General features: G+C 39.4%; 1 protein-coding gene across 1 annotated transcript; it reads right to left on the bottom strand.

Moving 5' to 3' along the window:
- Positions 1–1,395: 1,395 nt before the first annotated feature.
- Positions 1,396–24,567, bottom strand: LOC114660145 (E3 ubiquitin/ISG15 ligase TRIM25-like). Its single transcript, XM_028812647.2, has 6 exons — positions 23,952–24,567; positions 19,688–19,783; positions 16,712–16,942; positions 13,702–13,724; positions 7,226–7,356; positions 1,396–2,848 (listed from the first exon to the last, which is right to left on the bottom strand). Exons 1-6 carry the CDS (start codon positions 24,513–24,515, stop codon positions 2,328–2,330), a joined length of 1,566 nt encoding a protein of 521 aa, XP_028668480.1. The 5' UTR covers positions 24,516–24,567; the 3' UTR covers positions 1,396–2,327.
- Positions 24,568–25,563: the final 996 nt, after the last annotated feature.

Raw genomic sequence — 25,563 nt, forward strand, 5'->3', positions numbered from 1 at the left:
TGTCGTTTTCTTGTTACGTCATCTCCAAAGCCATGATAAACAAAAATGCTTTAAAATACGTAACTCCATTTTAATGAGTAGAAAATACAAGTCAGCTTTCTCTTTATTGCTGTATCTATTCTTCCATTACTTGAAACCTTGTTCCAAAACCATCAGAGGAAAACCTCCAATTAACTTTAAATCATTAAGATTATAGAGAAACAAGCTGCGTAAGCCCGTGCTGTAAAAAGCCCGGGGTCTTAGAAACCATTGAAATCGTCAGAAAAAAATTAAAATGTAGAGATGTCAGTTAATTGAAAGGAACTGCTCTGGGCATCTCTCTCCCAGGAGGCTTCATTTCACTGACATGCTCACATTGTTTGTGCATTAGCAGGTAAGTGACTGCCTTTCTTCGAAGGTTTCCTTTTGTCAATGTGCTCACCTCGCTTCTGTATTAGCAGCTAAGCGAGTGACTCTTTATTCAGAGGTTTCGTTTTGCCGGTGTGCTTGGCTTGCTTGCGTATCCTCGGAGGTGGAGCACTTACCCCGACTCTACTTCTCACTTCCGGGCCAGTCAGACACGCACAATTCCACGCGTAGACGTTTTTATACAAGATGTGATGAAAACGAAGTGAGATGATGAATGTCCCATCTTTATACAAAGTATAATTGTCAGACATCAAAAATTTGCATCAGTTAAAAAGAAAAAGAAAACCCTAGCAGTACAGTATCAGCCATGTTCAGATGCATGGTGTCAGGTTGTTGTCCATTTCTCGTCACTCCTGCTATAACAGATATTTACAAATAACTCTACAGGGTCCTGTAGACTCGGGTTCTCAGGAATTTAACATTTAACTCGCAGCTGATGGCAGTCTTTAAAGTCATTGTTGAGAAGTGGCAACACTTGAACTTTCCAGTCACTAATTGTGAAATCAGAACATCCACTTTAACTCCTTTCTTCTTGTTTTAGCATACCTGACCTTTCTGTTCAGTTTAAGTAGATCCATCAGTAAGTCAAGCAGGAAAAAAACCCTCAGATTAAAGTTCAGCAGACAAGCAAAGGAATTAGAAATGGCTGCAAGCCGTAAGACCGAAGAAGGTTAAGTTTGATAAACGAGAGGAGACCATCCCTTCCATCAAGCTCGTTTGTTCAGCTAATAGCTAAGCTGTCCCAAGGTACAAGGTTTTTTTTAAAATGTTTTTTAAGTAAGCAACTATTGTCACAAAAGGATGCAGCTGGCTTAAGGTTATATTTAAAAGAGTTCTGCAAAATTACCAACATAATAAATGTGCTTTACACATGTGAGAGAGGACATGCAGGTGATGGGTATGTTGGAGCAAGATGTAGAGGACAGGAAGATATGGGACAAGATGATCCGCTGAGGCGAACCCTAATGGGAGCAGCCGAAAGCAGAAGATGACACTGATTGGTTTGTGTGGTTTAAAGTGTGCAGACACTTCCCTAGGAAGCTGCGTCCGACGTTGAGTCTCGAAACCGTGAATATATACCATTACTAACCTTTAGATCATCCTACTTCACCTTTTTAAGTTAATCTCCTTGCCTAAACAATATCATGTTATCAGCTATATGCTAAAGATGTTCTCGTATATTCATACTTATAAAATGTTTTGTTTGAACAAAGAATAATTAGCATATCTGTGATTACAATGTAGAACGGACGTCTTGCAAGTTATGCTCCCGAGACGTCTTTGTTAAATAGAGTCCGGAGAGCCTTTGTGTACTAGTGCAGAAGTAAACAACGGATCAAGAACACTCTGGGAATCGAGATTTTTTTTCCCTAACAAGGTATCGACAGTTTTGGTGCAGAACTTAATGCATTGTGTGACTGCTGTGGACATGAGCTGTAAGGCTACATCACAAGCTTCTAGGTTGCAGTTATTATCTTCCATTTGAACCGTTATGACTGTATAGATTATAAACAGTTATTGCACATAAACTATAATAGTGTTTGCTTTATTAACATTAAAAATGTACTTCTCTTCTAGAGCAGAAGATAAATGTGTAATATGTGAGCATATTCAAAACAGTTTTCTATTAGAAACAAATACCTTTTGTTTCATATAGGGCCTTTTTAGAACAAAACGCCATGTGAAGAAGAAAGCTCTGTAATAGTATTCATTCCAAGTGATTTTTAACAAGTGGTCATGGCAGGGTAACCACAGTGAGGCGCAGGGAATCATCTTGTCGCTCTATGGTTTGAACGCCAGTGCATTAGTTTCTGGGCCACACCAGACAGACCTTTGGTAAAATTGGAATCTCCTGCACTGACATTTTAGCAGTGATGTGTTTGTGAGTCTACGTATTGCTTACGCACAACTCTTGAAGACTAACACAGAGTCATAGTTGTGTCATCCCCACACTTGAAGGCGGGATACACAGGCTCAGAGAAAGTAGTTTTAAAGGTGTGCAGATGAAGCAGAGTGTTAGTGACCTGGTAGAAAGACAGTGTTCCACCTTCATAATCCAAACAAACACGAATGTGTTTAAGATCTTTGGTAGGAGTAAAGTAGGTGCAGATATTGTTGTGCCAAGCTTTAAATTCCCCTTTCAGAGAACAGATGCACCAGGATGCTGAATTTTGACCCAGGATAGACGTCAGGAGTTTCTTCCTTTCCAGTTTCTGATAAGCGACGCCTACCTTGAAATATTCTCCGCTGATCTTGATGTCCCAGGTGGAGATTCCAGTGTTAAAACATTCTGAGCACAAGACCTGTGAATCGTAGGTAAATCTCTCTGGATGTGGTGAGTATGACTGTTTCGACTCTGACCAAGTGACAGTCTTACGATCCTGGGAGACAGTTAGATTGGTGTGGACGGTATTTAGATCAAAAGTTAAACTCTGGCAATCTGGAAAGAGACAAAAAAAATTTGGATCAAAAAATGTGATATTAATGTTAAATGAATGCTGCCCAAATTAAAAGAAAGTCTGCTGAAGTTTAGAGGATTGAATGCACACACGAGAACATTCTATGCAATAAGCCATAACTCTTTCAAAGAAATGACGTTACATAAGTGGACTCTGCTTTTCCAGTTTTAAACAGAATTGCTTAATAGGCAGCAATTATAAAAGTTTGTTGTCCTTTAACATTGCAGCTTGGCAAAGGGTTGTTGTTTTGTATTTAACTCCCATTTATACTTTCACCGTTCAGTGAACACCAATTTGTGGGAATTACCGGACTGGTTTTCTTGTTCTAAATAGTTCATCATCATTATGTGGCTGATGTCATTGCTACAGCTCGACAGTTGTTTCTGGTTTTTCTGGAACTTTGACCTAAGGCAGTTTCCAGTACAATATACTTGAAAATTTTCAGAGCCTTTTTTTTTTTAGGTTAATTCCATAAATGTGCTAAGTTACATATAAAGAAAGACACAATATAGTAAGGATCCTTTATCTTAGGCCTGAAGAGCTGCCCTGGCTATAATCGATTAGAATCCAATCATTATTATTGCTACTGCAACATATCTTGCTTCTAACAGAAGCAACAGGTTTGATTTTGTCTTTAATCAAAAGGGGGCCGACTCTGTGTGCATGAGAGCTGACAACCAGTGAATACTCGCGTAAAAGTGCAGAGACGACGAATATGAAACATGGGGCCTTTGGACCTCATAAGGGGAACAGAAGCCGGTCTGTCTGATGTCTCACAACAAAATGGAAAAAAGATTAAAAAAAGGTGGACAGGGGACAGAGACTGCAGCTGAACTCGCCATATATCTTAACCCTTCACATAGCACCAGCTCCATCAGGTAGCACGCTATTGGCTGTCTGAAAAAGGGATGAGTTTGACTGTGCTGGAAGGTCAGCATTCAGTCGGTAAATGTGGCATGGCCAGCGATTTTCAGTTCTTTAAATTGACCCGGTCCAGCGACGAGATCAGCAACTGCAGTCAGCAAGTCTAAAAAATACCAGCTGACTACAAGTTGCATAATGTGACACTCGCTATAAGGACCGACTTGTTTACATGATGGGCTTGATAAAGGAGTCGATCACACCACTCTGGGGATGGACAGGTGACATGCTGGAAATATGGAAGGGCGCAGCGTTAACACAATAAAACAAAAGACTGACCAATTGGAACTACTGATGTTTAATCTGACCATGAATTTTAACCAATAATAATTCAAAGTACTATAAAGCGATTCAAGTGTATTTATGGAGTCTTACAGAAGTCCCAAGTTTGCCAAGACAGTCAAGCCAGCTCTGTGTACAGATACAGTAGAGAGATCAACACTTCAGCCTAGAGCTTCCATCAACTTGATTGTGCAGCCAAGTCTAAGGAGCTGAAGACAAGATAAAGGGCTTTGCTACTTGGTGCTCCTTGGGTGCCTCTGTCTTCCTTGGTTGCTATACAGTATTTGAACAGCAACACGACTGTCATTGGTGTGGCTCTGTACCCAATCATACTGGTACTGAGGTGAAACAAAGCATATGAGTTTTTAATGCAGACTTTCAGCACTAAATCAATGGTGTGTGTTACTGCATCATCGTCATGAACAACAAATCTGATAAAAGGCCCACAAGTGATTTGAAGTGTGGCATTTTCATTTGGAATCTGTTGCTGTTGTCACTCAGCATGAGGGCAAAAGAGGTGCAAACACCAGTAAAGCGAGCCAATATGAGGCTGAAAAATCTGGAAAAAAAAAATATCTAAAACACAACAGAAACTTGAGGTTTTCCAAATGTTAATTAATTAAATATAAGGAATGTACTGATGGGCTTGGGAATACCCAATGGTCTGGTAGACCAAGAAAGACTACTGTAGCAGATGACAGAAGAATACCTGCACTTATAAAAAAAAAAAAAAAACAAAAAAACGTTTCAACGGTCTGTCAGATTAAAAACACTCTAGGATGGAGGCGTTTAACTGCGTCTGAGAAGGCTGTAAAGAGAAGATTGCATGAGCATAAATTCAGAGGATTCACCACAAGATGAAAACCGCTGACAAGCTTTACAAACAGAAATGCCAGGTTACAGTTTGCTAAGAGCTACATCCAAAAACCTGTACAGTTATGGACAGATAAGATGAAGATTCACCTGTACTTGACAGAAAAATTGTGGAGAAAGAAAGGGTCTGCTCATGATCCTAAGAATACCTTCTTCTATGTGAAACATGGTGGAGGTAATACTCTGGCTTCTACATGTATGACTGACACTTTTATTTGATGATGAGGTGATTACCAATAAAAGCAACAAGACGAATTCTAAGGTATAAAGATAAATCTTATATGATTAGATTCAACAGAATGCATCAAAACTCATTGATTGGCGCTTTACACCATGGAAGGACAATCAGTTAAAGCAACCAAAGAGTTTGTTAAGGCTAAAAACTGGAATATTCTTGAATGGTCACGTCAGTCTCCTGACCTAAATCTGATTGAGCATATATTTCACTTGCTGAAGGCAATGAGCAACTAAAATAAGTGGGAAACTATGATGGATGGAGTAAAGCATTGGCATAGTACTGCCAGGCAGTCATTTTCTAACTTGGGTTGTACTGAACCGTGTCACGTGGGATGCTGGAGCCTAAGCCAGCCATCCATAGGGTCCAGGACAGAAGCAAACCCTGGACAGGGCACCATAGCACCGCTAGTGTCTGGTAATGTGCTACCTATTGAAGAGAGGTAATAGAATAAATCTGAAAATATTCCATATCTCTTGGCTTATGTATACCCTTAATGTTTGTTCTACGCCTTGTCCTCATGTGTCAACCTGTCTTGGCCAGCACTTCCTCTCTTGATTGCATTCTTGTAAAGCCTGCATGTTGGGTTCTGTCATTTCGAGGTGAATTGATAGCCTTCTGTTTGTGTTTTGACTACCACCAGTGGTCAACAGACCTCCATTACTTACTGTGAAAACATTGTTTTCTCATGAATACTTCCCATTTGAAGCTGACTCTCAGTGTTCCTCCTATGCCTTTCCTCGGTATCCTTGTGTGCGTCAACCTCTTTTACCCAACACTTCCTGTTTCAATCTCTATTGAATGAGCAACTGAAGCAAAAGTGACTAAAATGTGATTGCTCGGAGGGACTACACATACTCATAAACACACAGAGGCATTAGCGTTTTATCACATAGTCCATAGAATATTAATTTGTACCATTTGTGGCAGATGTCCGTGGACCTTGCCCTACCGGGACACCTGGAGAAGGGTAGGACCGGGAGAAGGGCAATATCTTCCCCGGGGTGCAAGAGGGCAGCACCCCCTGGATTGTATTGGGGTAATGGATTTGGAGCTTGGAAGCACAACCCTGTTGGGGTCCATGGCCACTGCCAAGGGGCGCCTGGACGATCCCGGAGCCCTGCACTGCAGCTCTTCCGCCACACCAGGAAGTGCTGCAGGAAAATCATCAGGGTGAACCATAAAAGAGGCGGCCTCACTCCATTCGGGGAGGCAGAGGACAGAGCTTGTGAGGAGAGGAGTGGAGGCGGCTGAAGAGGAAGAAAAGGGACTGAGCTTTATTTTAGGTAATTTGTGCACTGTGTGCTGTGCAGGAGAAGACAATTAATAAACATGTGCGTGTTTTTTGAACATTGTGTGTCTCAGTGTCTGGCTGTAGCCGGGCTGATCTTCCACACATTACTTTTCGTTCCTTAAAATAGGGTGGGCTAATATATAAGAAGTGCTGCAATTCCATTAACTTGTTTTTTGTGTAAATACCTTAATTTAATGTAGGAAGTCAACACTGAAAGCTTGTATCCTTCATTTCATTTCAATACCAGAATGCATGGGTAGACAGCCTCACTAATAACAATTGTTTCACATTCCAAGAACTTACACTTTTGGAAGACTATCCTTAAACATTTGAATGCTTTACATGATGCTGTTAAGCTAATGCAACAGGCGGTGAGTGTTCTGTAAGCTGAAGAGTTAGCTTTGTTCTTGGACAATCAGTAGTAACAAAAAGTGAGACTGTCCATGGATCCTGACTGTCGTTGCTTTGACTGAGCATGGTATATGCAATAAAAATTGCGAAGAGCAGATTGGGTGTACGTAGGTGAGTGCCAGTAGCTGGAACACACAAATGCACATATAGAGGGATGCCAGTAGGACAGCATCCAGCTAGGAGGTAGGTAGGAAGTGGGCATTGCTTGGGTTAAATCAGATCCAAATAAAATCAAAAAGAACACATACCCAAGGTAATGCATTTTGTTATGCACTAATGATGCATACAATAAAGCCAAAATATAATCAAATCTGTCTTGTTCATATTAAGAGATATTCATACTCAAGATGTGCCATATTGCTGTTAAATAGCCATGATGCTGCTGGGTTCGTTCTCTGAGGATGCTGAGGAATTTGCTCTCATGTAGTTTAAGATCATCTGGAGGATCTGGAAAGCTTTCAATCTCAGCTGCCCTGTAAAACAGACAATGGAAGTTGAATACACTAATAAAGTGTCACACCTATAAAATATATACACAAAATGGGACATTAAAAAACAGTCAGTTGTATCATCTGAGGATTTGAAGAGTCTCATGCTTCTTTTAGGCATCATGAGCCTGCATGTTGGCAGGATTTTGTATAAAGTGAAACCCTGAAGAAATTCTCGATAATTGGGCTTCCTTTATTATTTTTTTTAACACACCATGCTGTAATTTGATCTTCTTTGCCCAATGCGGCTTCCCACCAAAAATAGGAGTGGCAACGTAATTCTTAGCAAGAATGTATGTAAAGAAGCGGAGGCAGTAAGCCTCTAAACACGTCCAGTCAAAGACGTCATTGAAATGACAGCTGGCATTTCAGCTGATTACCCACATGTCAGTTAAAATGCCAGTCAAAAACAAGTCAGTGAGCAACTGCTCTGCCTGTGCTCTCATTTCTGTACATTTCTTGGAATGCTTTACATAAGGGTGAGTATGTCCCGATTCCCACACTGCTCTAATTTTAGAGCAGACATTTATTAAAGACTGTCCTTAGTACTAGGCCATTATGAATGTAGTGAGAAGTCAAGCAAAATGACACCTTTTATTGGCGAACTAAAAAGATTACAATATGCAAGCTTTCGAGGCAACTCAGGTCCCTTCTTCAGGCAAGATGTAATGTCTCGCCTGAAGAAGGGGACTAAGTTGCCTCGAAACCTTGCATATTGTAATCTTTTTAGTTTTTAGTGTCAATAAAAGGTGTCATTTTGCTTGACTTCTCACTTAAGACTTTCCTTCAATTTGTGTTCATAACTTTCTTATAAGAGTGTGTGTTGAGGGGAATCAGAGGTTAGCCCAGCAGTATGGAACACATGGTGGGAGCCAGAGACTGACAAAAATTCAGTTGCAGTGGTTTTGCCAACAGGTGTTGGCTAAACAGATGGGTGACTGTTTGGGCCACCTTCAGTTTTATCTTTAAGTGAGCATTTGGTTTGGCAGTGACCTTAAGTTGTGGCATATTAGTTACAGGGACAAATGGAAAGGAATTTTACTGTTACAATCTGTCAATATGGCTTATTTTTTTAGTTCGTATGTGTGCCCCTCTGGATCTTCTATGAGCATGTACCACTGAGTGAAAACCCTGCAGCAGACCCAGAACACGCTGGAGAGATTATATCTTTCTTTTGGCTTTGAAATGGTTGGAAATACCCCAGGAAGAGTTGGAATCAGTAGCTGGGGTCAGGGAAGTGTAGGCTGACCTGCTTGGCCTGCAGCCACCATCACCTTCACCTGGAGTAATGGTTTTAGATGATGAGAAGATTGGGACTCTAATACCACCACAATAGTACTTGTTCATAAGCTATGAGAATTATGAACTTAACATCCAGACCTTCCGAGTCTCCAACAATAATTTCATTTTTAAGATCAAATCTTTTTTAAAGGTGTCAATTAAACAAAATGTATTAAACAAGAAACCACCTTTTTTTATAATTAATGGGTAAAATGCCAATCCAAAATCTAGGAACAGCCTTGTGTCACCAATGCGCATCGAAGGATCTCCTCACTGGCTCAGTCGAGGGATGTGACAACCCACTGGGGATAGAGAAGGTGCTATCACTAACATTCTGTTCTCCTTCTCTCTTTGCAGCCCAGTCAAAGCACTTAGCGTCGCCCCTTCCACTTTGTGAGATATAAGAAGCCTGGCTGCCTGGAAGGAGGCGTCTTTTCCAATCAGAGCAACCCGCCGGACAGAGCTCCAGTAAATGACCCCCAATACTCTTGTTGTTATTTTCCTAAAGGGCTGCTTGTACAGACACCAAGAGAGGTGCTTTTTGTTGGACCAGCTGGTGTCCCAATTTTTCATCCTTTCTGCGACCTGTCGTTCCTGCACCTGGCCACACCTGCTTGACTCTAAGCACAGGACATGTTAAAATTGAAAGCCCAAGCTAACCGACCAGAGAGAGGCAGCTCCCTGAGAAGAATTAAGAAAGTGATACTAAACTAAAGGTTAAAGATAAGGCGGCTGAGCAAAGACCAGCTGTTATTGTTTATGTCCACTTGTTAATGTACAAGACAGATACACCGTTGCGATTATTGTTATGGAGAAAAGGAAGTTTCAAAAAGGAGGATTTCCAAAGAGAAGGAAGCAGGCAGAGGCTGGAGCAAGTTTGTCAGCAATTGTCCCTAATAACAACAACATTTATTTATGTAGCACATTTTCATACAAATGTTGTAACTCAAAGTGCTTTACATGACGAAGAAAGAGAAAAAAGACAAAATAAATAAGAAAATAGAATTAGGGAACACTAATTAACATAGAATAAAAGTAAGGTCCGATGGCCAGGGAGGACAGAAAAAACAAAAAAGAACTCCAGGCGGCTGGAGAAAAAAATAAAATCTGCAGGGGTTCTGAGGCCACGAGACCACCCAGCCCCTCTAGGCATTCTACCTAACAGAAATGACCTCTAATGCAAAAGATAAAAGAGAAAACGAGGAAAGATCTAAGAGGAGAAAAATATGGGTTACAAAAATGAATATTAATAGAAAATGAATACATATTTCAGACCAGAACTTCAAAACTGAGGGCAATCCCAGAACATAGACATATACTGTAGTTGCCTTGTTCATTCAGGAGTAAAAATGAACAATAGGGTTAAGGGTCAAACCCAAAGCATGTTTGCATGAGATAGTGTGTTGATAATTTCGATTTTTGGACACAAATATATTTATTTTGGACACAAAATAAATGTATATTAAAAAAAAAGATTTCCGCAAGACTGGTGTTGTAAAAGAGAGGTCCTGATGCCACCCAGAGGGTCATTCCATTAAGATTCATCCAATTTTGAAAAAAATCTGAAATCATTTGTATTGTAGATTGATTGCAAAAAATTTTAACCGCCCCAACCCCCCCCCGCTACTGCATATGATCAAACAAAATATAACCCTAAATTTAGGCTGAGAAAAAACTTTTCTGAATTATTACAATATCTTCATTGGCTCAGGAGATATTTCACATCTTGCAAAAGGCTTCTGAATGCTGAAAATGGCAATAGGTGCCATCTTTGAAGGGTGGTAGCAGGGTATGGAAAAATATCAAAAATTATGTTTATCAGCATTGAACCATACAGATGAACAGACAAAGTTTCACTTTTTTTTTTTTAAAATCATGCAGCACACTACCTACAGTAAGTGGAATGAACCCTGACTCAGTTGGTAAAGTGTAATTGATTCTTTCCATAAAAATACAGCATGAAGTTTTGGTTGGGGAAAGCTGTCATAGCTGATGAAACTGAAACTTCCACGCACTACAAGGAATAATAATGTAGAAGAAGGGATAGCAATGGAAGATGTTAGTGGCTGGAATGTCCAGGGGCCAGGCTCATCAAAAACATCACTAAGTTGTGTGGGTGTCCCTATGTGTACAATAATTGGTTGAATGTCTAAGTATGTTTTTGTTGAACTGGATATTTGTGGACTGTCATGGTTACCTATGTTGTATATTTGTATTTATGACAAAAGCATAACATTATTAGCCCGTCAATGGCCTGTTTTTCTGGATTTAATAAATGGATGGCACAGTATGAGCATATTCGTTTGAGCTTCACTAAATGAATTTCCATGTAACCGACTTTTATTTGGTAATGATATGATTTACTTTTAAGTATTTTATGACTTGTAATTTTATTATTGTTATGCATTGATGATCTCTGCTTGCCTTCTAGTCCTGGAAGCCAGTGGTGTGATTATCAGTAAGTCTAGTTCATTGGCTCTTTTGGCATGTGGTGGTGTTACTCTCTATTTAGGATTCTCACTTTTCACTGTATACTTCAATTTTCATCAGGCAATTAATTGTGAATATGTCCGTATCTTTAATTTATTCTCAAAATTTTCATAATCAAGGCTTTAATGGTGAAAACATGACAAGGAACAGTAAATTAGTGGTGTCAAGCTCAGATCCTGGAGGGCTACAGTGGCTGTTGGGTTTTGCTCTGATCATTTTCTTAATTAGTTTTTATTTGTCTCTGCTAATTGGACATGCTATATTACTTTTGCCTCAGATTTACTTGACTTGTTTTCTAAGATTTAGAACTCCTGTTTCTATCTTCATTAACCAGCAAGCAACCAATAATAACATGCAATGGGAGGCAGCAGATAGCCTGATAACTTAACGTATGCTCAATGTATGCTTATGTGTCCATCATACAATATCTACTTCAATGAAATATCTGAAAAAAAAAGTAAAGGTCTTGACTAATATTGCACTGATCTGGTTCGCAAACATTTGGATGGTTCTGTTGTTCAAGTTTATTTTTTATGTGAAATTGACACTTGTGTGACAATAATACATTAGCAATGCAACAGTTTTGGAAAAGTCTGGTGTGGCAGAATGAGAGGACTAACAAACCATAGATTTAAAAAAATCTGTTTTGTTAACTGCAAGAATTGGCTTCTAACTAAGAAAGTGAGTGGAATGAAAATGATGGCCCTCCTGGAACTTAGTTTAAGACCCTTGAGTTACCTGGTCATCTGTTGGTATGCCATTTAGAAGCTTGGTACGCAGATGTTTATTAATATTGGCATGTCATTCAGAAAGAGAGTTCTTACAGTCAGCACTAATGGTATAGATATTCATCATAACGTACCTCTTTGAAAATATATTTAGGAAGAATTAACAGAACAAAATTTGAGGGTTTCAGTTTGAGGAAGACAAAGCTGTTCTGGCTCACTAAAAAATCTGTTAATTTTCTGAAAAACGTAAAATATACTATAAATTCTGGCAGGAACTGAAATTGGGAACCCTTGGATGAGAATCAGGTAGCCAGAAGAAACTTACTCTATGCCCGATTCATGTCTTTAACTGCTCTGCACAAAGAATTCACCCTGCATCCGTGAGTGTTCTTCTTGTTTAAAAAAACAAGCATTACGGACTGAAAGTTCTCTTATAATTTATTAAAGATATTCTTATGTATTAGCTGATCAGTTTTTTCAGGATTTTTATTAGTATCTGTGACTGACTCACATTTTGTATGCATTATGATCTGTGAGGATTGACTAATGTTCCCAAATAAAGTCAATATGAAAATTGAGGAAAGATGATTTAAGTTTGACTGTGCATTTAATGTAAGATTCAAAAAACAAACATATTAGTAATAAGAATAATAACAGATACACTTTACTAAATGTTTGGTGGAATCGTAAAAGAAAGATCAAAAGGCCATAATGCAGATTGAAAAATATATTGTACTGTAGCGGTGCTACTGGGGAGTGAAAACTTCAACTCCCAGCACTCCCTGCAATGGCTCTGATTGGTTGTCTGCTGAGGGTGCAGGGGCTGCTGGGGAAAAGGAGGCTGGCGCAAGATTTAAAAGGAGGCCAGTTATACAGAGAAGAGAGAGGTTTTTGTTGTTTTGTGTCGGCATTACTTGTCTTTTTGCCTTCCCGTTCAATACCAGTGGATTCTTGTTTTGTCCTGGATCGTCTCCTGTTTTGGTGTATGGACTATCTGGTGTCTTCCTGCTGCATGAGGACTGTATTAGGATTTGTTGTCAACCTACAAAGAAAGGAGAGCTCCTGATCCCTCTGACACGTCATTATCTCATCAGGAAATACCGGTAGGACTGATCTTTACATTCACATACAGCGAGCTGATCTCTGGACTATCCATCTCCATCATTTCATTACATCAGTTGCCGTTTTTCATGGACTTCATTGTGTGTGGTTTTTGTTAGTCGCTTATTATTGTGGAATTTGTGTTTATTGTGTATTGCCGGAAGGGAACTGGGGTGGGATCATTGTAGTTTGTATAGTTATATTAGTTTATTATTGTTTAATATAGTCCTCAATTTCTGTTTTATTACCAGTTGCTTTTTTATGTCTGTGAGGGAGTGTGTGTGAGTCAGGCCAAGGCTGGGTGTGTTCCTGGGATCCCCACCAGAAAAATAAATAAATCACTGTCAAAGGCAGTGAGAACCTTAGCTGGGTTTTTTAGTCCGCTACACTACAAGTCTTCATGACTGTTCCAAAATAAATAAGATGGGCCTTTGTTAACCGGCTGATGTCTCAGTACCTTTGGATTTACCTCAAATTGGGTCAAATAGGACAATGGAAAGATACTGATATTAAACCTTAATGTTTGGTAGCTGGTACTCATGGTATCTTTGGTTCATCTGTAATGTAACTTACCAATCAATAACAAAGAAAAGTAAAACACATTCCATATAATCTGGATAAGTCTTCCATGAGACTGTTTGTGAAATATTTATTTCACAAAAGCTGCATGGTAGTATATTTCACTCATTTGCCTATTTAAAAAATAAAAAGCAAGAAAGAAGGCACTTACTGGTAGGTGGAAGGATCAACAGCCTAGAAAAAAAGGAAAATAAAATATTATATGAAAGTCAGACACAAATCTTATAATGAAAAGAGCAGCAATGATTTAATGTGAACTGTCACGACAGAAAACAAGGAATTAGGAAATATTCTTATTCTGTCCTACTGGATGAATGTGCAATTTAAAATTTCACAATCTATCCCACTTGCTTGTTAAGGGGTCAATGAAATGTTAAAATACGCCTTGTATGAGACAGACAATGAAATATATTGAGGTGGGCAAAAGAAGGTTAACAGTTGTTCGTAAGGAAAAAGACATGCAGGTTATGATTATTACAGCAACTTTATTACCTTAATAGCTTTATTAACTCAAAAGAATGTCACAACAGTATAGTACATCTATATATATAAAATCCCTATGTGCGTCCAGGTGTCCGTGTGTGTGTGTGTCTTCTGGTGAAGTGCGCATGCGCGGGGCACGGTGCGATGCGCAATATTACTGTCAGAGAAAGTTAGAGGCGTTTTACGGAAATACAAACCAGTATTACTGCGAGAGGAAATTAAAGGTACACAATACAGTGACGCATATTACAGCCACATACAAGCCAGTAATACTGTCAGAGGAGATTAAAGGCATATTACCGACGCGCACGCCTGTATTACCGCCAGAGAAAATTAAAGGTATATTACGGACGTACGGACGTATATTACGGACGTACAAGCCAGCAGACGTACAAGACGGTATCCTTCAATAAGGGCGTGCACAAAAAGGCGAGCCTCAAAAGGACGACCTCAATTGGGCGCAGCGAATAAAGGCGCGCGTAAATAAAGATCTGCACCTGTTGCTCTTCACATATTCCAGAGCCATTTGAACTAAATTATCTACGCGCCCTTATTGAATAGAGCCGTACAAGACAGTATTACTGTCACAGAAAATTAAAGACACACAATACACGGCGGCAGCCCACGAAGAACGGTCAGCTCAGCAAGTAAACATCAACAAAAGAAAGGCTGAAAGAAAGAAAAGTACGACCAACAAAAATAATGAGGTCAAAGTCCCTTGCCATTTAATATAGACTGTTCCTACTAATGTTTATGCACTACTGTTCTAGCGCCCGTTATTGTAACGGGCTAAATGACTAGTTTAGGTATAATCTCGTAGTCTACTTGCTAATAACAATAATAATAATAAGAAGAACACAACAAATAATATAAATAAGTAATACAATAGTTAATAAATAAATAATAATACAACAGTAAACTCTGTGTTTCTCATACTCACAACTGTAAACCTACTTCTGCCCACCCCTGTATAATCTGTGAAGATGCCAACACATATGAGAATACATGAAGATTATAAAAAAAACTACTACATGTAAGTCAGCAGAACAGGCCCACAAATGCACTCATTTTCTAAATTTGTTAATTTCTGTTCTGCAGTGACAGTAAGTGTTCTGTGATGTTTAACATAACTTATAATGAATGCCATGCAGTTGTTAGCGGCCATTTTCTTGTCGCTTATTTTTCATGATTTCTAATTGTTTAGATAAACTGGGCCACCCTCTACTATTGCTTTTGCTTTCAGCCCGGGTTAAGCCTGGCAGCTAACATGTCAGTACCATGGAAAGCAACATGCTGTCCATGCCACTTTATCTGTGTTTATTTTCATCTCCTCAACAGTGCATAGGTTACCCTCGTAAATTCAGTGGAGCGGTTGAGACAAGCAGAAAACAAAAAAGCAAAGTCTCTTATGTAGCTAGTAATGGATGGGTACACTGTATGCTTTCATATTTTATGATAAACTTTTCCAGAGCTGAGCATTTTTGTATGTTTCTTTCTTTTCTGTCTGATGTCCAGAATCTTTGCCAGAAGAACAAATAAAATAAGACAAAAGCAAAAAGTAATGCTTGCTGAACTGATTCACTGTCATATTTGGTTTAGACTCACTTTCTTAATGATAAAAGGGAAAAAAACGTGCTTTTGGGTGCTACAATGATAATTGCTGTCATCCAGACTCCCTGAATTTCTGAAAAAAATCACAACTGGATGGTGTCCCTGAAAATGCATTTTAAAAACAGATTATGTCATAATAATTCAGTCAATGCTGGGTGGGAAGACGGCTGTCTATGAGTGCTCCACAGGCTGGACAAGGCTAAATCCTTGAGTGGCAGCAGTCGTTGTGGCGGGGAAGAGAAGCGCATCCTTTGACTAGCTTTGAAAAGATCTGAGAAAAAGATAAGAGACTATCAGCGGAAATATTTCACACAGGAGACCCGCACTGCCGCTAGTGCTTGACTGTGGCACTGGATAGCAGAACGTGATGGAGATCGCTGGTAGCATCATACCAGCTGTGTTCAGGTTGCAAGGGAACCAAACAGCATGTTTCTGCCTTCCATACTTTTAACTAACTAGAGCTACAAGGTCTGCGGTGGGCTGGTGCCCTGCCCAGGGTTTGTCTCCTGCCTTGAACCCTGTGTTGGCTGGGATTGGCTCCAGCAGACCCCCCGAGACCCTGTAGTTAGGATATAGCGGGTTGGATAATGGATGGATGGAGCTACAAGGTGGGTTTGTCACAAAATGGTGAACAGATTTATGCACAAACAACATTTTAGCGCATGTGTCTCATGAAAAGTGGCAATTCTGTGTGATGCTAGTCAGAAGTACAAGGTGGTGTAGGGATTGTTCTGCATTACTAATTTTTTGCATATTTCATTGTACAGGACCCCCGATTACTACACTGCTCATAGGCTTGGGACCCTGAATCACTTCTCAGCCAATGTGCTCTCTGTATAGATTATACTAGAAAGAGCTACAAATGAAGACATTACATAGAAAAGCTATTATGAGGCTAACTTTGAAGACATTTATAATTCAGCTGAACTGTATGGAAGCAGCCTGTTCAGTTGTTGGTGTGGGTGTTAAACATGGTGATTACTTCGGGTTATAAATACATTGTTCTGTTCTTTTTCTAACTGATATATCCAGTTCTGGGTTTCGGAGATCCAGCGTGCTAATGTTACCTGTATAAGAGACAGCGGCTCATTGGCTAAGTTGTCCTGAATGTCTTTCTCCTTTTCTTTGAGGGTCTGCATTACTGCATCAACCTGCTTACAATGTTGTTCGATCTTAGAAATCACTTCTTGCTTTTGAAGATTAATCTGCTGCAACACAAACTGCTCATCCTCTTTTGTCTGCTTCTGGATTTCACTGTATGTCAGTAATATTCGACTTCTGTATCTCTCAGTTTGAGTCTGCAAATACAACAATGAGAACATAAGAGAATACACAATCTGCTGCAAGGCTCCCAACACTGAACATCAAGAGAGGTAAATCTGCATGAATAACATTAGTTTTATAAACACCACAACCTGAATTTTTTGGAAGGCAGTTAACACTTCTGTAAAGTGATTTAAGCACTCTGCTATTTTAATGTTTAGTTTGTCTTGCCATTACTTCCTAAAGTGATTTTTTTTGGGAGTCCATTAAATTGAAAATCAAAAAATCTCAAGGTATATTTAATAATGTAAATAAAATGTGTGAACACCAGACACATTTCATTTAGCAATATGTCATGCTCATTTTTGTATGCAATATACTGTATATTCCAGTAGTGGTACATTATTGCTGCCAAAAAGAATATACCCTAATCAGGCTGTGCTACTTCTGGGTTTTTTAGGTCGGGTAAATTAGAAGGTAACATTTTTAACAGAAATCGTGAATTATGCTTTTTTATGTGAGAATGCTGTTCATTTTAAAATATAACTGGCTGTCCAACAGGTTCAATTAAAAAACAAGCAGAGGGAAATAATAAGGTCATGAATGCAGAAGATATGTTAGAATTGATCATCCATCCAGATTTCTCATTTGAATAGGACCCTGGATTTAATTAACTCTTTCTCTGCAGCATATAATCCAGGGTATAATTAAAAACCTGTGTAAGTAGAGGGTTAAAGTTTAGACTCCAAAAGAAAAACATTTTTTCTGATGTGACCTTTTGTACCAAAATCCAAATATTTCATTTACTGCAGCTAAGTGTTGAAATGCTGATAACTAAGAAACTATGTTTAGAGATACTGGGCAGTTTAGATGGAAGCACAGATATTCTCTACCTGCTGGGCATTGCTGCCAGTCATACCTCTGCCGGTAAATGTGGGTCAGCTGTAGGGTGGTCCAGTTGGGAGCCACTCTTCAAAGATGCTTTGCCCCTTAATCCCAGAACATCTCAAGGTGGTGGGGCAGCAGTAAGGACATCTCCCTACTGCTGCCTGCTGCTAACCATAAGACGCTGTAGATGTTGTAGAGTTTCTGAGAAGGTAGGCGTCTTCTACCTTATTTTTGAAAAGAATGAGGTAAATAAACACGATACAACTCTGAAAGAACATTCTGGTGACTGGATTTATCGGTCAGAGCTGAGACTGCTTTTCTTGCTGGTAACATCCTAAAATCTACTTCAACCCCTTTGTAATAGTGATGACTTTTTGTGAAAGTTAACCAAATAATCTTTTATATAGTGCCAAGTGAATTAATCAGTCATTTTTGGTTGTTATGGAGCTAAACAGAAAGCCCTATCTTATGAGCGTTCATGCCAGAACATATATTGCTATAAACTGTTCTGTGTGCTTTACTTTGGTACAGCTACAAAAAGTAAAGGTTAATATAACATGAGCAAATTTTCCTGCAGCCTAATTTAAATGTATAACAATTTTTTAATATTAAACACTCATGTTGTTAATTTATGTTCAAAATCACTACTGTGTGTTGTATTTATTTAATAATAACTTATTTTATCAGATAATTTAATAATTTCTTGGGAATCATGATGTAATTTTAGGACAAAGTACGAAAGCATTTTGAATATGTATAATGATAAAAAAGAAAAAAAAACATCCAAAAAAGTCATTAAACATAATGCCACATTTTTCAAACTAATATGCCTGTTTGACATAATTAAATGCTCCAATTTAAAAAATGTAGCCCATGAGATATGGTACAGTAATCTGTGATATTCTTATTTTTGTAAAAAACAGGGTGATATATCAAAAAGGTTACAACTTTCAGAATTTGTTTCATTTTCACTTATTTCATTATAAGGTTGCAGTTAGCACAGCAGAGTGGCTGGCACTGAAAACCCAGACGACTAACAGTCTTCGTGGAGTCTGCAGGCTCTTTCTGTATTCATGTGGTTTTCTTGCACATCCCAAAGATGTGTGCACGGGGCTGATCACATTAGTGTGGATTCACTTGTGTAGCTGAGACTTGTGATGGACTGATATGCTATCCTGAAGCCATTCCTGTCTTGGTTGCACTCTGCCATTCCAGGACAGAACTCCAAATGATGGCTGGATATGTATTAAATACAATATATGTAGACACAGAACAATACTTACAATGCCTAAAAATTCAGTTTGCAGTTTGCTCATTTTTTATTAGTAGACTACAACTAGGTTGGCAAGTGTGGCCTCGCACTGCAGTGGTTAGTTCTACTGCTCCAGGGATGTAGGTTCATTTCTCATCTGGTCGCTGTCTTTGTGACACTAAGGTTAGATCTATTAGAGACACTGATTCAATGTCTGGGTGGTACTCCAGTTTTCCTCCATTTTTTGAAAGATATCCATATCACATTAACTGATGGATGTAGATATTGAGTAGGTGCTGCATAAAGGACTGGTGTTCCATTCAAAGTTAATTCCTGCCTTGTGCCTGATGCTGCTGGCACAGGCTATGGCTTCTCCAACCCTGTAATGGACTAAGTGGGTTCAAAAATGAATGTATCTTTTTAGGCATGGCACTGTAATACAATGCTTAGAACTGTGGTCTCCTTAACTTCCACTTTAGATTTTATATCATCGTAGTAGTAGTAGCCTACAATGAACCATTTTTTAACTTCTAATCTTTAAAACAATTTAAAATCTTGATAGAAATATCAATATTCACTGGGTTGCCACCATTCACAACCCCTTCAGCTAACAACAAGCCTGGAATAGACACCATCTTACCAGTACATCTGCCTCCATTTTATTCAGGTGTAGCTTCATTTTCCGCAAGTCTGACATTGATCTTTTAAGATCTGTCACTTCATCTTTTAAAAGCACCTATCCAGAACAAAATGAAAAAGAGAATTACACAAAATAAGCACAGAACAATGAAGAATAATCTTCAACTAAATATATTTATGACCAAAGCCTGATGTTGTTATGACCCAACAGTAAGTAGATTTCATCTTGTGCAGTGAATTACATAATAATCCCAAACATGCTTAATTCAATTGTATTCCAATATATAAAAGACAACCTGGATGGTGTGTGCTGCCATCACACAGATGTAGTGTTTTGGGTTTGAATCTTCTGCCCAGTTGTCCATGTAGAGCTTTCACATTCTTCCCACGTCTGTATGATTTTTTGTCCTATCCATAATGTAGGTGTTAATTGGTAATTCAAACTGACAGTCTGTGTATGTCTGATTGGATGCTGTGATGGACTGGCGTTCTGTCCACGGCTTATTCCTGCTTTGTGTCCAGTGCATTCCAGATAAGTTTTGGTCCCTTGACACACTAAATTGGATTAAGGAGATTTGAGAATGAACAGCCAATGATAACCTAATTAATGTGTGAATATTCATCTAATATAAAGTATAAAGCCAAAGGTGTGTTTGTCGGGTATGCAAATCCACACATTAATAAATTTGCAATTTACAGATATACAGGGGAAGACCATAATATATGGTTGTTCTGAAAGTTTTCCCCTGGGAACTTTATTTAGTGAGTGCACTTTGGCAGAGGTATGCAAAGTTGCTTGTCACAGTGAGTTTAGTCAGCAATATTTTGGGGAATTTACTGAGTGGCACCAAGTCTCATGTTTACAGTCACTGCGAGACGCACCGTGGCAAGTCTCCTTGGTCTCGCGGGTCTTTAAAATGTCTTTCGAGATCATCACGTATCGTAGCCTTGAATTTGCTTTCCATTCCAGGATTTTCTTTTATATATAGAGAGACTAGGGCTACAATAAAAACACATTCATATTCTTGAGCTTAAATATTAAGTACTAGCTGTCCCCCATGGCTCTGCCTGCATAGTAGTGAAACAAGACAGTGAGGAGGGCCTTGCCCGGCTCCCTACTCCTGACGTCATGTTTACCCCTCCCCTCGGCAAACTATGATTCCTAGTGCAATGAGAGAAGTCGCAAAATCAACCGGAATGTTCAAGCAAATTTTAGAAAAAAAAACCCAATCTAAATCCGTTAAGTAGTTCTCTCGTTCGCTAGCTAAGCGGAGGTAAGGAACACCCCGAGGCTGGCGCATGATTGAAGAGGGCTCCGCCCCCCTCCCCTCGGCCTGCTGCGTGTCTCTCAGATTCGTGCAAATAAATCAGTACCGCAAGCGAACTATGATACATAGTGCAATGAGAGAAGTCGTAAAATCAACCGGAATGTTCAAGCAAATTATAGAAAAAAACCTGATCTAAATACAATCCGTTATGTAGTTTCTCTCGTGAAAAGCGGACAGACAGACAGACAGACATTGGATTTTATATATATAGAGATGTTCACATTGAAAGAATTAAAAGAATTCACAATGACAACCTATACTGATTTCAGAGTCTTTGGGAATTACGAGCTTCCCACTTGGAAATTCTAAGTGAACTCCGTACTAAGTGGTACCAGTCAGTGGGAAAATTGGGAGAAGGTTATCTTGCCAGCTTTCATCCATTTATTACATTACTCTGATCACATGTCTCCCACAGCAGTCTGGTCTAAGCCATTTATTACCAGAGTATTTGATAAAATGTAAAAAAAGAAGCACCAGAAGAGAAAAGAGGTTTGCTGCACCCACCACACAGCGAACCAGCTCAGGATCCCAAATTAGGACCCGAGCACAGCCGTGCAACAGATGAAACCTTTGCACCACACTAGTTTGAATGGAATGGCATTGTGTGTGATTTTTTACGGTGGCTGGAGTGCCATTGCTACCATCAACCCCTGAGTACACCCTGCAAGATGGAGAACCTGCTTGCAGGGCTGGATGCAGGTTAACATCATACCCAGGAAGGAAGCACCTGACCCTGTTTAAAATACATTGCTATCAACACCTGTGTATCTTTCAGAGAAACAATTACGGAAGGACATCTCTCCACCCATGTTTTGAATTTGAGGAACTGCAGCGAATTGCAAACAACTCTGTCAAATGATGCTCAGTCTCATACACAATGTAACAATACATAGCTCTGTATTTGGGATGTAGAATTGCTTTGTGGTAGCTATGGGACTTTACATTTCTTTAAATTGTATAAAATGATTAATTTCATTTACCTACAGAACAAAGTGGGTAGTGCCCGTTTTGCTAGGCTGTTAGTGCCACGCAAGAGCTGTTAAGACAACAGACTGACAGGACTGCAGAAATCAGGCAGGACCTCTACCTGCCCTCCAGAGTGAAATGTAAAGTGAATGACTGAACTTCAGCTCTGCCAACATTTTGGTCAGCTCTGTACTTCTTCTTGTAACACAGGTATAAATCAGAGTTTTGCTGACATTTCTGCAGAAATTCCATCAGACGAAAAGGCACCCAAAAGGACACTCATTGTAGGCTTATAACAACAAACTGCACTCTGGGTGGATGTGATGGACAAAAGAAGGCACCTATAAGCAAGTACTGGATTTACACCTGAAAATGGCCTTGATCCAATCACCAGAAGGTACACATACCTTCAACATTAGGTGCATTCATTTCTTCTCTGATATTGGAAGTGAAAGCTAACAAGCTGCTCTGTTTGGGGTAAGAAGCTAACCACCCATTCTGCGGAGCTAGATGCCATGACCTGGCTCCACTAGGCATTATTTTTCTTCATTTCACATCTAAATAAAGCACACTCCCTGTTGTTACCCCATCCATTACGACCATGGTAAGTCCACCAAAACTCGCACCCGTCATCTGCCCTGGCTGAATATTCATTAGCTGTTGCTGCGCTCACCCATTGTCATCTCTTTCCTCTCTTTCCACCAACCACTCTCATTCTCATCAGCGGCAGCCTCTTTTAATCGCCCATTGTCGTCATTAGCGAACACTGCAGTGAATCACCTGCAGGCCAGATTCTGAACTTTTGGCTGACAGCCACATGGACGAAAGTGATAAATGCAGAGCTTCTTGAATTAAAATAGTCGATTCGCTCAGCATAGTAAATTTGGCCAACCTTTTCTTGCACTCATCCACCACGGATGTGCACAATCACAACTTTGAGCAAGCACAACTGCAGCCCCTGAAAGGGATTCTCTCAGGCTTTACTAACATTATTCACTAGGTCTTTGGACATTGATGATGGGTGAAAAGAGCAGTTTTCATTTTCAAACCGTATTTAATTTTGTGCTGCGTGTGGTGTTATTGAAATAAATAAATACATAAAGAAATAAGCAACATAATACATATAACTAGTGACCTTTGAATTATTTATGCTCACATATCATTTTGTTATTGAGTCTTTACTGTCGCGTTCCTATTTATTAAATTTACTCTATATTTTCTTCCATACCACAGACCAGCTGTCTCTCAGCATGGGTTTTCACTTCAAATATTCCACTGTACCTCCCAATGGCTTACATTTTACGTTAACTGGTGATACTAGATTGGCCCTATGATGAGCTGGTGGCACCCCAACCAGGATTGGTTCCTGTGCCTCACAGTAAACTATTGCAAGATATACTAAACAGATAGATAGATAGATAGATAGATAGATAGATAGACAGACAGACAGACAGACAGACAGACAGACAGACAGACAGACAGACAGACAGACAGACAGACAGACAGACAGACAGACAGACAGATAGATAGATAGATAGATAGATAGATAGATAGATAGATAGATGGCGCAGTGGTAGTGCTGCTGCTTTGCAGTAAGGAGACTGTGGAAGATTGTGGGTTCGCTTCCCGGTTCCTCCCTGTGTGGATAGCGCTTTGAGTACTGAGAAAAGTGCTATATAAATCTAATGAATTATTATTATTATTAGATAGATAGATAGATACTTTATTAATCCCAAGGGGTATAATAAAACAATAACAGAACATACTCAAAACAATTTTTAGAAGACCCACAGATTATACTACGACAGTTATCTGTCTCTGTCTGGATGAATTCTACAATTGGAACAAGTACTGAAGTAAAACCTTTAAGATCCATACAAAAACAATTGCATTGTGGGGAGTGTTAATTACATATATTGGATTGCAGAAGCAATTAAGAATGATTGGTGAGGCATTCTACTCACAACTTACCTTGGCAGTCAGAGCTGCTTCCTCCAGGCTCAGTAAAGTGTGATTTCTGTGTGTCCCATGGACGCTACACGAGGCGCAGACACAACATCCATCTTCCTTGCAGTAGAACTCAAACACCTTGCTGTGTACTGAGCATTTCCTCTCTGAAAAGTTGGCAACAGGTCTGCACAGCATGTGTTCCTTGAGGTTTTGTCGGGTAAGGTGTGCCTGTAAATGTAGCGAGCAGAAGGAAGTCTCACACTTCAGGCAGCTCCTTGTCGCTGCTGTGGTGCCATCCACACAGAAATCGCACATCACACTGTCTGGTGTCTCTGGGCCAGGGCTGCTGGGTTGAATCTGGTTGACTATGTTGCACAAGGTGAAGTTTTTCTCCAAGCTTGGCTGCGTTTCAAATTTCATTCGGCACTGAGGGCAATCACAACTGATGTTGTAAGGCTTCTGTATCCAATATTCCTTGATGCACTCGTAGCAGAAGCTGTGCTGGCAGGGGATCACCACCGGATCTTTGTAAATATTTAAACATATGGCACAAGTTAGTTCTTCTTGGAGGCTTTTTTGCTCCATACTGCAAGAAAACACAAACAGTGGCAATCACAGAAACACAATGGCTAAATGAAGCACTTTGACGTGTCAAGTCAGATTTAAATGGACCACACCTGTGCTGAGGAATTTCCAGTCCACGTCAAATGTACCTTTACTTCCTTGAAAGTGAAATGTTCGCTGGTGCAGCAGCACTTAGAAGTCCTCCTGCCTTACTTTCTCTGTATATGTATGTGAACATATGAATTCTTTCACTCTGAAGCTGGTGGATATAGAAATTATTGTGACAGCAATAAGAAACTGATTTAAAAAAAATGAAAAGAAAAACCTATGCACAAGTTCCAAAATGCTTTAAGAATTGCTGCATGTACCTGATTTCATAGCTAATGGCAATGACTGACCACATCTAGTAGTACTATTTTTGAAATACATCTGCATGTTTGAGCAAGTTGTCTATATACTTAAATTATACGTACCCTCGAAAGAGGAAAGCTTGGCCAAAAATAATGAAATGCAAAAGAACTGCAAACACATTAGGCAGCATAGCATATTATATTTTGCTGCCAAAATTCATACATCAATGTTATAGTTATACATAACTGGATAAAAAAGGCCAATGACCATAAAAAAAATCCCAATTCCCAGGAAAACCTGTTTACTGGCTCTGGAGCGGGTGTATTCTCCCCTTGCTTTTTTTTGTTTTCATTCTCTATCCAAAAGACAAGCATTTTAGGTGATCTGATGTCTATAAAGTGTGCCCAGTCCTGGACTGGTGACCCATTTAAGACTGATTCTTGCCTTACACCAAAATGCTGCAGAAATGACCTGCACCACCATACAACTCTAACCATTACAGTGTCTCATACATCAAGAACACATGCTGCATATAAAAAACAGAAGAGAAAGTTAATACATACTGATAATAAATAACAATAAATGAAAATGCCGAATGTTTTATGATAAGCTTCACATTTCCCCATATGCACATACTGCATAAATAAGTGAGCCTTCACTTGAAAGACTACTTAGACTTTGTGGAACCATCTTTGTAAGCATCACAGGTTATCTGTTA

Source organism: Erpetoichthys calabaricus, chromosome 11, assembly GCF_900747795.2.
Source record: "Erpetoichthys calabaricus chromosome 11, fErpCal1.3, whole genome shotgun sequence".
Lineage (NCBI taxonomy): Eukaryota > Metazoa > Chordata > Cladistia > Polypteriformes > Polypteridae > Erpetoichthys > Erpetoichthys calabaricus.

What these genes read in the sequence shown, in the direction of transcription:
- LOC114660145 (XM_028812647.2), bottom strand. Translation starts at nt 24,515, where the DNA reads ATGGAGCAAAAAAGCCTCCAAGAAGAACTAACTTGTGCCATATGTTTA. An exon ending in AAGCAGCTCTGACTGCCAAG is followed by an intron (nt 19,784 to 23,951) that starts GTAAGTTGTGAG and finishes TGTTCTGGATAG; the next exon opens with GTGCTTTTAAAAGATGAAGT. An exon ending in AAATGGAGGCAGATGTACTG is followed by an intron (nt 16,943 to 19,687) that starts GTAAGATGGTGT and finishes TTGTATTTGCAG; the next exon opens with ACTCAAACTGAGAGATACAG.